Below are 15628 nucleotides of genomic sequence, written 5' to 3'. Positions count from 1 at the left end.
AGATGTTTGTGAAGGTTTTTATTGATTCAGCTTCCAACATTTTAATATGAATGACATTGTGCTTAAAGAGCCATGTCTGGAAGTTAGAAGAGGTTAGGCATTGACCTTGAATGGTTAACTGTTAGGATAGATCAATCAATTATACATACATAAAACTGCATTACTAATTATATAAGAAATACCTTAATCTCAACTCACACTTGCAGTATTAGTATTTCTACATTTAACCTTCTTAGGGTTGCATTTATTTTACTGCAGCTGCTGGACGTGACTGTTTTACTTATTAGTGTTAGTGTTAAACATGTTGAGAACAAGAACCAAGCTCTACTCCCCCCCGGTTCTGTTATGTGTGTGTGTGTGCAGCAGCCCTGGATGTATTCAGGATCAAGTAGTGATGAACATGTGAATCCAGGTCCTGCAGGTTTCTTCATGAATCCTGTTTGATTCCCCCTGACAGACTAATCACACACACAAGATATAGAACGAGAGGAGCTTCAGTGTTATCTCTTCTGTCCAGACACAATATCCTGAGCTTATCTCCATCTTTGTCTTTAGTGTTTACACAGTTCAAAACACTTTAAAATACCTACTTTTGATAATAAAAGCTCAGGACAAGCAGCAGTGAGACCGTTTTAATAAACTAAACTAGCGTTTAATCTTTGCAGTAACACATGCAGCCAGCAGGTGTCACTCAGAAGCAGAATAACCTCACATTCTGACATCTGAGCACACACACACACACACACACACACACACACTTTTGCTTCGGCCTTTATCTCTCCAGGGCCTTGTGTGTGTGGCTTGATCAGATAAGAGGACGGCTTTCTTTGTGGGGTTACAGATGCAGGGGGGGGGGTCAGGAAGCCAACAGCTCTTAAACAAGGTTGGAGGTGAAAGGTGGAAGCAGTGTCCTTTACAAACCCCATTTAAACCCCCCCCCTCCAAAAGTGTTGTAGCAGACAACCACAGAAACATATTCACGGAGCAAAACCTTTTTTATTCCACGTCTACACACAGTCCAGATACTGGATGGAGCACATACGCTTCAGAAGCAACGGTTCATCATTTACATTCATTTAACACGGGACAGAGTTTAACTTACAAACTTTCATTCAGTTGTAACAACTGCTTTCAACGCACAGAAAGATAAAAGACGACCCAACGTGAGTCATTAGGGTTTGTTCCTGTTACACTGCGTAACGCTTTAAAAGCAGTCAAAGTTCAGCCATTTAAAATGGATAAATGCAGGTGATGTCCCCCCCCCCCCCCCCCCTTTTAGAAGCATACTTTGTAACAGAGGCTTCACTGGAAAAGTTTACAATATGAAATTTAGACTTTTTAAAAAAAAAATCGCTTTCTTGCCAAGAGTTAGATGATAGCGCTCTCATGTCCTGTACGCTAAATGTGTAGCTTGAACCAGCAGCTAGTTAGCTTAGCTTAGCACAAAGACAGGAGCAAACAGTTAGCCCGGTTTAGTCTGAGGGCAACCCAATGAGTTCACGAGAACCTCTGCAGCTCACAAGTGACCACGTTGTCTAACACTCGTCAAGGAAAGAAATGAGCGTATTTCCCCAAAATGTCAAAAGAAAAAAAAAAGTTGTTTTTAAATATGATGAATTGCAAACAGCAAAGTCCTCGTCATGATGATATACTTCAGAGAAAGATAATAATGAACATACTTTACAAACTGAGTAACATGTCGGCAACCGTGTTACCTGATTCACTGACTTCAAAAGAATTATCTTTCACAGAAAGTGGAGAGAAGAAATTGGAAATGTTGGAGGATGTGAGCAGAACAAGCTTCTTTAAACAGCAGCAGGTAAGAGATCGTCTCCGTCTGTTGGTCCAGCGGGAAATATCGCAAAAACTAAAAATCGGACGGATTGTCAATAAATTGGTGCCGACATTTATAGTTCCCAGAGGACGAATGCTTTAGTGACCAACACCAACATGTCTAATCATCCAGCACTGGGATCTGGGAATGTGGCAACGCTGGTAAAAAGATACTTTACGATGACTTCGTGGTCCAACCTTTGACCTGCTCTACTTACTCGAGTTGTTTTCCAGTGCAAAGGGATTATTGGTGACTTTCTCGTGCTCAGTTTTTACCTCCAAATAAAATGGTTTAGATCATTTGACTTAAAGGAATAATTCCACATTTCGAGAAAAAGGCTTTTTTGCATTCTTGAGAAGATTCCATAGCGCTACAGCTGGCAGCTGCTTAGCTTAGCTTAGCTTAGCGTAGCGTAAACACTGGAACCTGGGGGAACTAGCTAGCTTAGCTCTGTCCAACAGTAAAACATTCTGCCTTCGCTCACTGATTCAACACGTTACATCGTGTTTGTTTACTCCCAACAAACACGTACACAAAGTGTTTGATTAACTCTCTGAAGCCTTATGTTTCTTGTTGTAGTTATGGATCTCAGCAGTTACTTTGATGAGCACAATATTATTAGAACTAATAAAATGTTGGGCAAGAATTAAGAAACAAGCTGCAAAAGACCAACACGACTCTAAGCCTCAATATTAAACGTTACATATTACGATAGCAAGAAGCTCAATGCAGCAAACAGACAAGAGCTGAAAGGGACACAGGACAGCTGAGGCCGGGGGCCGTCAGGCTGAGACAAGAGGAAACACAGGGCACTCTGTACGGAGGATAAATCCTTCTGACTCATGTAACAGGGCTTTTCCGTCGGGATCTAAAAATAGCAAAAGTTCTCAACTTGTCATCCATCCAAGAATTTTGACCTTCAATCTTCTTTACTTGTTGCCATTTTTCTTTTTTGTCTTTTGACACCTTAACAATAATTGACAGGGTCAGAGGTCATGCTGCTTCTCCTGCTGGACGTGAGGAGAACCTTTCGCAGCACTGGGGAGCCAGAGGAGGGCGGCAGTGACACTCCCTCTCCGTATTCCTGGATGTCTGCAGTGATTTCCTCCTTCAGAGAAAATTGAGTTAAGCCAGACATTTACTTCATCCTCCTGCAGCAGTCAGTCCGTCTCTGGACGGGAGTTAAAGTCGCAGAGTGCTGGGGCACCAAGCAGTGTCTGGGTACAGCAGACAATGGACCGACCTGAACCTGAGGACGGGAGGGAAATGAGTGTCACAATGCCTGGAAGCCGCCAACTTTTCAAAATAAGACTGTGAATACAATTAGCCGTACAATTACACTCACACACACACACACACACACACACACACACACACACACACACACACACACACACACACACACACACACACACAATGAACAAAGCCAGGAAGCTTGTCATAGTAGTAAAACATACACAACGAGTGGCGATTACATGAAAAGGAGAACACATGTTTTGAAACTAGTTTCCTGAAACAGAGCAGCTGCAGAACAAAATACAATAAACGTCGATTTCTGAGGGTTTGAAAAGCTTTTGAATTGTTTTCGATTAACCCAGTCCGGGAATAGCTTGTCTTATCTCCCTTCTCCCCTCGGGGCAAACTGCCATCAGTGTCAGAAATAATGATAATTAGCCCGATTCAATAGACAATGATACGATTACCGACTAGAGGACGCAAAGAAGGAGAAAGAAAGAAAGAAGGGAAGCCGGACAAATAAAAAATAAACACCCTTAATGTCAGGAAGGGTTGAGATAAGATCCGTTTGTGTTTTATCCTTTGTATTGTTTTGCCTGTATTGTCAACATGAATGCCTCTCAGTGCACGACACTGTACACATTCAGAGCAGGTCTCCTGTGTGAGGCTGAGAGTCTCATAGTGAAATGATCATTTCTCACTATTGTCTTACAATTTATAGATCAAACAATGAATCAGTTACATCATCAGTTGTATATGTGTTACTGTTTTGTGCTGCCACGCACACAGACACACACACAGACACACACACACACACACTACCTTGTATGATCTTCATTTATTGAAAACGGTCCCTTCACGTTGACGGTGTTTCTGCTGTTCTCCACTGTGCCGTAGCTGAGAGTCACCTAAAGAGAGACAACCAAAACACAAGCTGTTTAGACAGTTGTCAGATTAGTGAGTCTGTGTGTGTGTCTGCGTGTGTGTGCGTGTGTGTGTACCTGGTTGTGTATGTCTGACACCAGCCCCAGGTTCTCCAGGTGGGAGTGGAACAACGCTGAGCGGATGAGGCTCACGCCAAGCAGCGCCTCCACGATGTAACCGACGGTGCAGTCGTCCGGGAGGCGAATGTGTTCAGCTGTCGCCACGAAGGTGCCGTCGCTGGACAGAGAAAGAAGTAGAAAGAGGAGGTTTTTATGATATGGATGAAACAGTGGCTAAAAATATCTGACTGTGCAGATGGTGGAGTGCAGATTTACCTCGCCCAGGGTTTCATCTTGAGAGCGAGGCCATGGCTCAGACAGAATCCTGCTCCTCCTGTGGCAAACCAGAAACGCACCTGCTTCTGCACACAGACACACACAGACACACACAGACACACACAGCCTGAGTGAAGGAGTGAAGGGGCTGTAAACACACACACAGCATGCTGCACTTCAGCGTTGGGATCAGTGAAGGACACACAAAGTAGATCTCACTCTGTGTGCAGCTGAGCTCAGGGGAACCAGAGTGACCTGATGTTTCTTCTTTTTTTAAAGGGATAGTTTGGATTTTTTAAGTAGGGTGTGCATGAGGTATTTAAATGCTGGTCGGCGTGCCCCAAGTTTGGAGAAACAGACAGGAGTGAAGTAATGTACAGCGGCAGCAAAACATATTTAGCCACATATAAAATCAGTCTAAGTGTACGCTGTGTTTAGAATATATTTACCGCTTTACCGGAACAGACAGGCCTTTCCTACGGGGAACTGAAGCCGTTATATCCATGCTTTGTTTAAAGCCACCAGACTCCTTTGACAAAAACAGTAATTTAACCTTGCAGAACACAAGAGTTGCTGGTCTGCCGCTGCCTCGATCTGTGAGTTCTCTGTGTTATTGTGTGACTCTGGTGAATTTGAACTAACCCTTTAAAACACCGAAGTCGCACAAGAACAATAACAAACTAACCGCTCGAGGCAGCGGTAGTCCGGCAACTCTCGTGTTCTGCGAGGTGAAATGACTGTTTTCATCAAAGGAGTCTGGTGGCTTTGAAGAGAGCAGAGATAACCGCTTGAATGGCCTGATGGCAAGGTCTATTATTATATAACTATTCTAGACACACCTCACACTTAAGGTTAAACTGATAGGTGGATACGTTTTGCTGCTGTCCTCGTCCACAGCAGTACATTGATTTGCTTCCACGCCGCAATCCGGTCTGCTTCTCTAAACTGGGGTCGTGTCGACCGCCATCTACTGTAGGTACGAGATCTAGATGCATATTTAAAATATGAAGCAGGGAATAAGGAAGTGAAGCTGCAGAATCTAAGGTGCTGTCCGAGCAGCTGCAAGGTCAATCAACCAATTACCATGTCAGTGGTGCCGAGCCTCTCCGTGGCCTCGATTGGCCGCTCGAGGCTCGGCCTGCCGATGTAAACGTCCTGTTTGTGACTGTACTGAGACAACAGCTTCAGGAGGGGGCCGACGTTCAGGTAGTTATCATCATCGACGTGACAGAACCACCTGCAACAGGATGAGAGTTAGTGATGCGCTCTCTGCGTGTGTTTATGTCCGAGCGTAATCGTGTGTGTGTGTGTGTGTGTGTGTGTGTCTTACTTCTTGCCAGACTTAATAAAAGTGTCATATTCCAGAGCCATTTTACAGGAGAGGGCCTGACGATTGTGGGCCGCTGAGCAGTTGGTGTTTATCAGGTGAGCCCCTGTTGATCGATGACAAACACAAATCAATAACCAGCGCTGACACAGTTATAATTATAATAAGACAGATGTTTACTCGATGAAGCAGCTTTGACAAAAGACTCAGAAGCAAGCGCCACGCTGCTTGAGAACACCCTAATAAATATCCTAATTATACATTGTTTCTGTTTTGCGTAGTACAATGTGTCCGATAGTGAGAAGAATACCTCATTGAAAGTAAAACAATTCCGTGAGTAAGACGAGGAAAGGCCTGTTGATAAAACTGGAGTGACTTCCTGCACTTTATGGAAACACAGTATTGCCCAGTCAGCAGCCTGGTTCCTGCTTTCCTGCTCACAGACTGCAGATAACACTGTTGCTACTCAGCAAAACTGCTCTGCGCGTGTGTGTGTGTGTGCGTGTGCGTGTGCGCGTGTAGCTCACCCATCCTTTTCCTCAGCTTGTCGTCCTCTCCATCAGTGAACACGAATGTCTGTGGAAAAAAACACAAACACACAGTTCATGTTATTCCAGCCTTTAGAGCCCAGCGGGGAAACCAAAACACCGTCGTGCACAAGCTCTCACTGCTCCCCCCCGTCATTGTTCATGGATCATTGTTTATGATCTCAGGTGAGACTCCACCTGTTTCCTCGGTCACACACACACACACACACACACACACACACACACACACACACACACACACACACACACACACACACACACACACACAGCAGCAGCAGCAGCAGCAGCAGCAATGTGAATATTGGAGGGAAGCCAAGAAAAAGGTAAACCTCTTGTCTATCAGCAGCAGAGCAGCTGGTGTGTGTGTGTGTGTGTGTGTGTGTGTGTGTGTGTGTGTGTGTGTGTGTGTGTGTGTGTGTGTGTGTGTGTGTGTACGAGAGTGTTTATGTGATGAGTGACAGGGTTGAGGGTCACTGCGCTCTCAGGAAGCCGTGTAGACCCCTCAACTATCCACAGGAAGTAAACACACACCCTGGGTGCATAAACAAAGTCTCGGCTCTGAATTCCAGGACAATAGATTTGAAATGAAACAATAACTAAGAGGCTAAACTGCTGAATCTCAGCTTTTAGTTTAAGGGTGTTGAAATCCACACTGGGATCCTGCTGGGGGAAACACTGCGAGAACGACTAAAAACATTTATGTGTCTGAGTTCAAACTGGGCTGAATTTGGTAGTAAAGTCAATCTAATGAACTATAGTCATTTAAATGTTAAAACAATGATTTTGTGTCCTTGGAGGCTCTAAAACTTGCACTTTTCTAAACGGTGCCAAGTCGACTTTCGACCTGCGAGCCAACAGATGAATACTTAATGTGTGCTGCAGTGCAGGCTTGGCACCTCATCAGCAGAGAAGAAGCCAAACGTCTGCTGAACTCTGTGCATTACAGTAAACTGTAAATAACCTGCCGCCAAATACAAAACATAATGACTTCCTTTTATGTGTAAACTCAAAGATCTATAATTCATACCAGTCAGCTGCTTTAACCTCATAGTTAATGCTTCATGTCAAATCCAAAAGATACTTTCTGTGTTCCCTGAACTCCCCCAGTGAGAAGATCAGGCTCAGAGGGACGCGGCCTGTTGTCCAGAGAGAAAAACATATCTGAGCCAGCTGTGAGTTTTCGTCAGTCTTTTTTTTTTTTCCACTCTTAAGCCTCTCGAGAGCAGTCAGCTTCTGAGTGTGTGTCATACCAGTGTGTGTTGAGCCAAGCTTGGAAGGCAGAAGTAGGAGGAGGGTGGGTGGGGGGGGGGGGGGGGGGAATGTGGATTTCAAGGGGGGGTTTGCCAGGAGTTGAGCTTTACAACACAGGAAGCAGCCATAACAACAACAACCAAGGCAGGAGGAGAAAGTGTTGTCTTTGAGTGTTTACACACATCTTTAACTTCCCGTGAGAAATCTGGTGAGTTCCCAGGAATATGTGTGTGTGTGTGTGTGTGTGTGTGTGTGTGTGCTGCTGTATTCCCATTACTCAGCAGTCTTATAGTATAGAGGTGTGTCTGGGAAACAGGTAGTTACACACACACACACACACACACACACACACACACACACCTGAGCGTGAGAGCCGAGGCAGGAATGCTTCGGACACATCAGCTGATTTCTCCGACATAAGCTTTGTTTACATGTCAACAGTCTGTGTGCAGCATGAGATGAGACTTGAGTGAGTTCCTTCCTCAAACACTGAGGTTTAAATGGATATCAGAGCGACCGCTCGGCGCTCCACGCTCCCGTCTGCATTCGATTACGAGCTTTGAAGCCACTGGGTGCAGTCCACCACAGCCCCATGTGTTCCACAGCAACAGATTTGACTCACTCACCACCGAGAGTCCGACCAAAGAGTCTGTTTGTATCATTTGATCTCAAATATTTATCTGTGAGGCTCGACGTATCTCTTTCAAATCCAGCAGTCACGTTACGATGATCCATAACACAGGGCTGCTCTAATAAGATCAGCAGGCAGAAGAAGAATTCAGATTTAGAGCTGCAATGATTCGTCAATTCATTATTAATTAACAGCCAACACATTTCATGATTGTTTAGGTCATTTAAAAAAAATACAAATATGAGAAGGTTAAGTGTGAAAAGAGAAAGTAGTTGAATTACTGCGTTACGTTTATAATTAAGGTGTAAAAGACATTTTAATGTTGAACCTGTTCCAGGTGGAGCATAATCTCAACTACTTCTTGTGCTCTGTAGTTTATAGTAGTTTCATCGCAAAGATAACGAAAAAAGATTATACATTACATCATTTCCCTCTTAAATGTCGCGGAATAGAAGAAGATAAGAAAAAGTATCAGTACTTAAATACGCAGACTCCAGAGAATCTCTGCATGTCGATGACGGTGTAAACTACAACAGAACATTTTCAGCCTTGAAACACATCTGCATCTCACTACTTAATGAAATCCAGAGTCCATTCATCCATCTGAGTCTCTTCTGTTTCTGCCCCCTGTTTGTGTAATGTCAACACGTTAGCCCTCAGATCTCCCTCTCATAAATCACAAAGGCCTCCGTCTCTGTTTTACAATTCACTGGCAGGCTGCATCAAAGAGCCGGTGCACGCAGTCACATTACAATCACTTGCAATTGCAGCAGGAGAAACATGTACTGTACATATACAACTTCCCTTGATATGGGAACTACTTACACGGGTTCACACTTTGCATAAGAGCAGATAATGATCCTAAATGATCACCACTGAAGGACTAATGTTCCTTCACCGGCTGAGGAATCACATTAACACAAGAAGTGTACAAGCAAATTCAAAGTACTATCTTGTAGCCTGTTTATTCTCCTATTGTTTGCACAACATTTCATAATAGAGGCTAATAATTATTCACTTTCTGAATAGTTTGTACCCACATACACACAGCAGTTAGTTTCTAACAGCTGCAATAGTCATATTAAGTCTCAGTTCTATGATTGTACCTGTACTATAAAGTCTGTTTCTGTCGTCTCCTGTCTGAAGTGCTCCTGTTTTAAATTCATCTGAATTGTTTCCAGGTAAATAACGCGCCACTGGCTCACCTGTTGCATGTTTCTGGAGATCCAGGTGTCCAACAGGAGCTCCAGTCTCTTCCGGTGATATCTCCCGGTGGTTTTCACTGCTATGAACAAGTCAGCCGGGGAGAGATGCTCCACCGGTCCTGGGGGAGCGCTTCTCCGCGGGGGGGCGCTTATAGCTCGCCTCTCCCGGGTGAGTTTCTTGAAATACGCCGAGAAAACTTTTCCGCTCATCGCCGCAGCAGCTGGAGGCACGTCCGGGTCTCCGCTGCTCGGGTGTCCGACAGTGAAGACCAGCAACCCGGTCACGAGCAGGCAGGTGACCGCGGTGGAAGTAACGGGACTGAAGGTGCTCTTTGATCCGGCGGAGGGTTTCCACATTGTGGTGCTGAGGACGGCTTCTTTCATGGAGAGAAAAAAGTCTCAAAACAATGTTCCTCCGTTTACAACATCTCCCCTGTGCAGACTCAAGTCACATCCACTCAGCTGGTCTCCTTTAGTGAATGACCTCCTGCTGTGTGACTCCAAGTTATTATATACAGTGAAGTTTAACTCCACCAGTGGGCAGGACGGTGTCTCTTTGAACCAATGGCCGGTTTGAGCGCTCAGTGTGGGCGGGGTTAACCCGCAAAGAGGCGGCAGGGTCTCTGGATGAACACATGGCAGCATGAACTGATTTCTGCAAACAAGCAAACTTATTGTTAATACCAATGTTCAAAACAGATGTTAAGAAGTGCTTTGCAGGAAGAATAAAAATGGAAATAGAAGAAGATATAGGCTATAAAACAAAGATGAGTAAGTGTATAATCCACATAGTGAAATGTAAAAATCAAGAAAAAGCCAAAGAAAACTAGATATAATTAGATTTGTCGTCACAAATGTTTTCCAAAAACCTTTTTTTGAGATGTGCACTGCTTGTCTTTTGTGAGATTTTGCATGAGGTGTCATTTTTCAGCTTTGACCTTGGAGAGGTCAAAGTGAGTGCAATCACTCATTATGTGGGGATATCTGCAAGAAACTTATTTTATAGTGTTATTTTAGCAATAATATGACTTATTAAAGACGTTTTTTTCTTTTTCTTTCGGGGTTTGGTTCTGGATAAGCATGCAGTGGGATGTATTTGCTCTCTGACTGTATATGTACACAGACGGGGGACATATTAAAGGCAAAAAGGTCCTCACTTTTAATGTTGTTTTTATCTTATTCAGGGTTTTTTCTTTATTTGAGCACCTTTCTGTAGGCTATCTGTGTGTGTGGTGCTAATAGAGGCCTAATAGTGAATTACAGGGAGCCAACACCACAGAAAAGTGTAGTTCTTGAAGGGAACAAAGGGGTAATATTAGTCTCCACCTCGCTGCTACTGATGAACTAGGATTAATCGCAGGTTTCATATGCAAAGTAAAGCGTATGATAACTGGTTGGAAAGCCACGTGCCTGGACTTCCTCTGTGTGGGAGACTGGCGGGTCATTCTCCAAGTGGACAGATGTTGAACACGACCGTGACATTGGAGTGTGTGTAGTGCTGCCAACTACACACTCACACACACACACACGCACACACACACACACACACTCACACACAGAGGACAGACATGCCAAGCAGCCAGGTTGCCAGATCCACCAAGTAGCTGAGGAATGTTTCTTCCCTAATAAATTGTAGTCTGTGCTGCATAATCTGTGCTGATCCCTTCAGCAAAGTCAGTGTAATATTACATTTTAAGAAACTCTCTGAAACACGAAGAAGAGTGGACATCGCTGCGAGGGTGGAGGGTTGCATTTGAATGAAGCACGTGTTAGACTTTTGGCAGCCTTATCCTGATACACCACATCGACCTGGTGCACTTTACTGAAATGGACAAAATGTTTAATTTGACAAAACAATCTCAAGCTCTCTAGTTTACTTTCATTCAAAGAATTGGAGGACTTGTCCATGCTGTCTTGTAATTCTAACATGAAAGTTAAATCTTCGTTGTGAAATGGTTAAACACAGTAAGTAAACCTTGAGTTTGGATTATTTTGAAGAACTTCTGTTGCAAGATGAATAATGAATTTCCATTCTTCAAATGTTTAATCAGCATCTGCATGTTAATGTATTGCGACATACCGCAGAAGTATAACAATATCGTAACATTAAATCTTAACTTCACATCCTGCAGCTTAACACCATTAAGATAAACAGCATGTTACCGAGAACTCTTTTAACTGATAGAAGGGTTTACTGGGAAACACAGTTAGCTCATTAGCACGCTTTGAAGACACATTGAAGACGTGAGCATGCACGTATGCCTGCATTGATGCATATTAGTTCAAATGCTCTTTGCTTTACTTTTTGATTACAGTGCAGCTCCTTCATGTGTTGGCGTATACAGATAGATAAGTACCTTATTATTGCCTCTCTATTTGTTCTTCCCTCGCGCTGGGACTGAACTACCATGCTATACCGAACAATTGACAAACACCATAACCATTAAACACTCACAAAAAAGGAAGCACGTGAATGTGAAAATATGTGCAGTGATATTTTATGATATGTACAGATCATGAGTTCAGTGTCTGCAGAGCAACATGGGTCACAATATAGGAACTTGTTGTAAGTGTAGGCTACAGTATTAAATTAAAGCCCAACACTAATCTTCACAAACATGTGACTCTGTTTCAAACATTAAGTGTGAATAAGAGTCCATGCTAGCGATTCTGTGCATAGCGGTGCTTTAAGCTAAACGCTAACATCAGCATGCTAACGTGTTCACAATGACAAATATACTAACATGCTGAGGTTTGATGATACAGGTATAATGTTTATCTTGTTCAGTATCTTAGCTTAGTGTGCTAGCTTGATATTTTAGTCTGGACCAAAGTGGTTTACTGCCATGCCTAAAGCCGCTAGGACGGCTAAAAATGAGAAATAGTGGCAATATTAAGTTTAGGATGTGAATTTTGTTTCTGTATTTCCTACCGCACTGGCAGATTTCCTGCTCTGCACAACATACAGAGGAAACACTGTTGATAACTGACAGAAACAGACACATATTGAGTGAATCAGCACGAGAAGAGCCAAACCAGACCTCCCGTTATTTCCACTTATGTGTGTCTTTGTTAGGAAAAACTTCTTTATTCCCTCTCTTCAAAGATAAGAGCAGCTTACTGCCTTCACTTTCATCGCACTGGAGATCATGTAGCACAACAGCTGAAATGCACATGCACTGACACACACGTTGCCCTCTTTTTGGCTTTCATTTCCTCTCAAACCGTACGGTGCAGCCGCAGTGTGAGCTGAGGCTGTGTTTGTGTGTGTGAGTGTGTATCTGGAGAATGTTGTGGTTGTTGAATAGATGTGGATTGAAGAATCTCTATTTATAGTCCTGTCAGAAGCTGCGTGTGCGTGCGGCTCTCTGTGTCTGTGAGCATAATGGTCCTCTTTGACTCTGTGTGTGTGATATGTGCACCAGTAACATACAAGGACAGTCAAGCACATTTTTTCCAGAGCTTAATCCCTCTCTCTTTGATTTCTGCTCAAGTCTCCCTCCTCTCTCCCCTTTCTTTCTTTGTCTTCCCTTCTGTTTTGCTTTCTCCCCTTCATCTGGTCGTCAATATGTTGCAGGATTCATAGTGCAAGGTCACAATTTTCCAAACCTCCATTTGGGACTTTTCCCTCCGTTTCCTCTCACTCTCTCCGAACTGTACAAACGGACAAGAAATTACACATTCTTGAGTTTTATAAGTCCCTTTCATCTCCAGGTTTAAATGAAATGAAGATCAACTGCATCTTAAATGTGGTTATTACCGTGAAAAGAGAAACTGTAGAGCTGTGTGATTGAGTGGGAAGGAGAACAAACAATAAGGATGTTTTTATTCCTTTCTTCTTGCCAGAGTGAGGGATCGCTCTCAGACCACATCTAGAGGAGAGGAGGATGCAGTGGTGAGGGGGGGAGCAAGTGATGGGGGTTGGGGGGAGAGGAGGAGGAGGGGGAGTTAGATATGGCATAGGTTGCCGTCTGGGACAGAGGTTTGTGGCTATCGTGGCGTCAGTCAAGATTCCAGGGGATTCTGGTCCACAATGTGATATTGATTAAAGCTTTTCTCCGCCGCAAAAAAAGGTTCGGGAAACAATTCATCTGCTTGTGTACTTGAGGCTGTGTGTGTGTTTAAAAGAATACTTCACTGAAAATTGTGTTTTTTTAGTAGGTGGATGTTACTAGAGTCTCCAAAAGTACAAAGGGAGCCAGAGCCTTCAGCCATCAAGCTCCTCTCCAGTGGAACCAGCTTCCAGTTTGTGTTCGGGAGGCAGACACCCTCTCCACATTTAAGAGCAGGCTAAAGACTTTCCTCTTTGATAAAGCTTATAGTTAGGGCTGGCTCAGGCTTGCCTTGATAAAGCCTCTAGTTATGCTGCTATAGGCTTAGACTGCCGGGGGACTTACACCTCTCCCCTCCCTCCTCCCCTCCCTCTCTGTCTGTCTGCATTCATGCCCCTTAAATGCATGTTACTAACTCAGCATCTGGCAGATTGACACGCTCCTGCTTGACTTCCACGTCACCTGCAAGCTTTTTTGACATCCTCCCTATATTTCATATATGATCACAGTATAAATTTTGTCACATGGATTGTCTATGTTGTATTTGTACTATGTTGTTTATCCTGTACACACGTCATCTATTGCACATCTGTCCATCCTGGGAGAGGGATCCCTCCTCAGTTGCTCTCCCTGAGGTTTCTTCCATTGTTCCCCCTTTAATTGTGGGGTTTCTTTTGGGAAGTTTCTCCTTGTGCGATGCGAGGGTCTAAGGACAGAGGGTGTCGTATCCTGTACAGTCTGTAAAGCCCACTGAGACAAATGTGTAATAGTGGGCTATATACTTCATTTTATTTATTTTTATTTGATACTTAATTTTCTTTAACTTTTTTCCTATTTTTATTGTCATTTCTTTCTATTCTATTCTATATTTATGTTTCTGTTTTGTACTTGCTTTTATTTAGAATTTTGTCCATGTCTGTGTTATGCATCAATACCCAAAATCAAATTCCTTGTACATGAAAACATAGTTTACATGTAACGGATTCTTATTCTGAAATATCCAGAAAAACTTCTCAAAACATCTGAAGAAACTTATCAAACTGCTCCTGCAGCATAAGAGTTCTCCACTCTGGATCCAAAGGTACAACAAGCTGAATGACCATCCAGGTGACGCTGGGAGCCGCCCCGGAGACTCGGACCCCAGTAGAGGCTCCGCACTGTCAGTTGGTTTTCAGCCATGCTTTGAGGATTGGCAATGCTGATCTGTTCAAACTGTAATATCACAACAAATATTGGATACATTTCCACAAAATCTTGGTACAAACAAGGCGGCTTCTACATTACAGTTCAACATTTTGGTAAATGTATTCACTTTCTTTCCGAGAGATTAGACGATTGATATTTAGCCTGTGAGTTAAGTACAGAGCTGGAGACGTGACATGGTCAGCCAAGCTTAAACCACAGCTAAAGAATCACATGGTAAATACCTTGGATGCACTTGAGTCAATGGTAATATCTGGTATTGTTAAAGGGACAGCGCAACATTTTATAAATAGCTTTCTTGCCAAGAGATAGATGAGAAGATTGATATCAGATATCTCATATCTGTCCATTAAATATGATGTTAGGGGGTCAATACATGCCTAACAGAAAATGATTTCCCCTTGGGCCGTATATCGCAGGTTAATTGGGCCACTTCAGGTCCAAACAATCATCGTTAATGCTAAACACGTCCAACTGAGTTTCTGCCAAGGCAATTGTATGACATGGAAGAAAAGGTGTTTGGCTTTGTTATTGATAAGCAATGACTGCTGCATATTAAACTAATTGATTAACAGAGAAATGGATCGTGTGCAGGAGTGGTTTGCGACGTTTTTAGCTCGGCATTAGAATTTTTTGTAGCTGCAGTGAATCTGAGTTGCTGTTTTCCACCAATAGCGAGCACCAAACTTCTCCGAGCGACCTTTCAGCCTAAAGGAGTCAGCCTACTTATAATATAGATTTCTGTAGGAGTATTCCTTCACGACACAATTTCTTTAGATACCGCACAATCATGGAAAGTGTGTGTGTGAGAGTGAGAGAGTAAGATTTTTTAAAGAAAGCCTCAAGGACTGGCAAATGAGAACAATCTGGATGGAGGATTCATTTTTATTCATTCTTTTGTTTCTCTATTTTTATCCACCCTGCTCTCTCTTCATGATTGTCTCCATCCACTCACTTTTGTTCAGCACATTCATTATCTCCTCCTGTGTCTGGGCTTCACCATCTCTCTGATTCTGTGCCATGGTCGGTACTTTCCACCGTGAACCACCGAATAAAGGAGGGATGCAGAAGACTGTGTGGTC

At 43.3% G+C, this 15628-nt stretch overlaps 1 protein-coding gene across 1 annotated transcript; it reads right to left on the bottom strand.

Moving 5' to 3' along the window:
- Positions 1-3: 3 nt before the first annotated feature.
- Positions 4-9796, bottom strand: LOC115006363 (beta-1,3-N-acetylglucosaminyltransferase lunatic fringe-like). The gene is made up of 8 exons (XM_029428568.1): positions 9292-9796; positions 6184-6232; positions 5660-5762; positions 5413-5566; positions 4330-4415; positions 4072-4231; positions 3893-3978; positions 4-3083 (listed from the first exon to the last, which is right to left on the bottom strand). The coding sequence occupies exons 1-8, from the start codon at positions 9673-9675 to the stop codon at positions 3017-3019; spliced, it is 1089 nt and encodes a 362-aa protein (XP_029284428.1). The 5' UTR covers positions 9676-9796; the 3' UTR covers positions 4-3016.
- Positions 9797-15628: the final 5832 nt, after the last annotated feature.

The sequence above is a fragment of the Cottoperca gobio genome, chromosome 1 (genome assembly GCF_900634415.1).
Source record: "Cottoperca gobio chromosome 1, fCotGob3.1, whole genome shotgun sequence".
NCBI classification, from domain to species: Eukaryota; Metazoa; Chordata; class Actinopteri; order Perciformes; family Bovichtidae; genus Cottoperca; species Cottoperca gobio.
Note: the sequence above shows the minus strand (reverse complement) of the source record. Positions and strands in the feature narration are given on the sequence as shown.

Bases quoted from the DNA above. Each gene is read 5' to 3' on its own strand.
- LOC115006363 (XM_029428568.1), bottom strand. From the start codon at position 9,675: ATGAAAGAAGCCGTCCTCAGCACCACAATGTGGAAACCCTCCGCCGGA. The intron at 6,233-9,291 runs GTGAGCCAGTGG...TTTTTTCCACAG, and splicing joins TCTCCAGAAACATGCAACAG to ACATTCGTGTTCACTGATGG. The intron at 4,416-5,412 runs GTAATTGGTTGA...GTCTGTGTGCAG, and splicing joins GGCTCGGCACCACTGACATG to AAGCAGGTGCGTTTCTGGTT.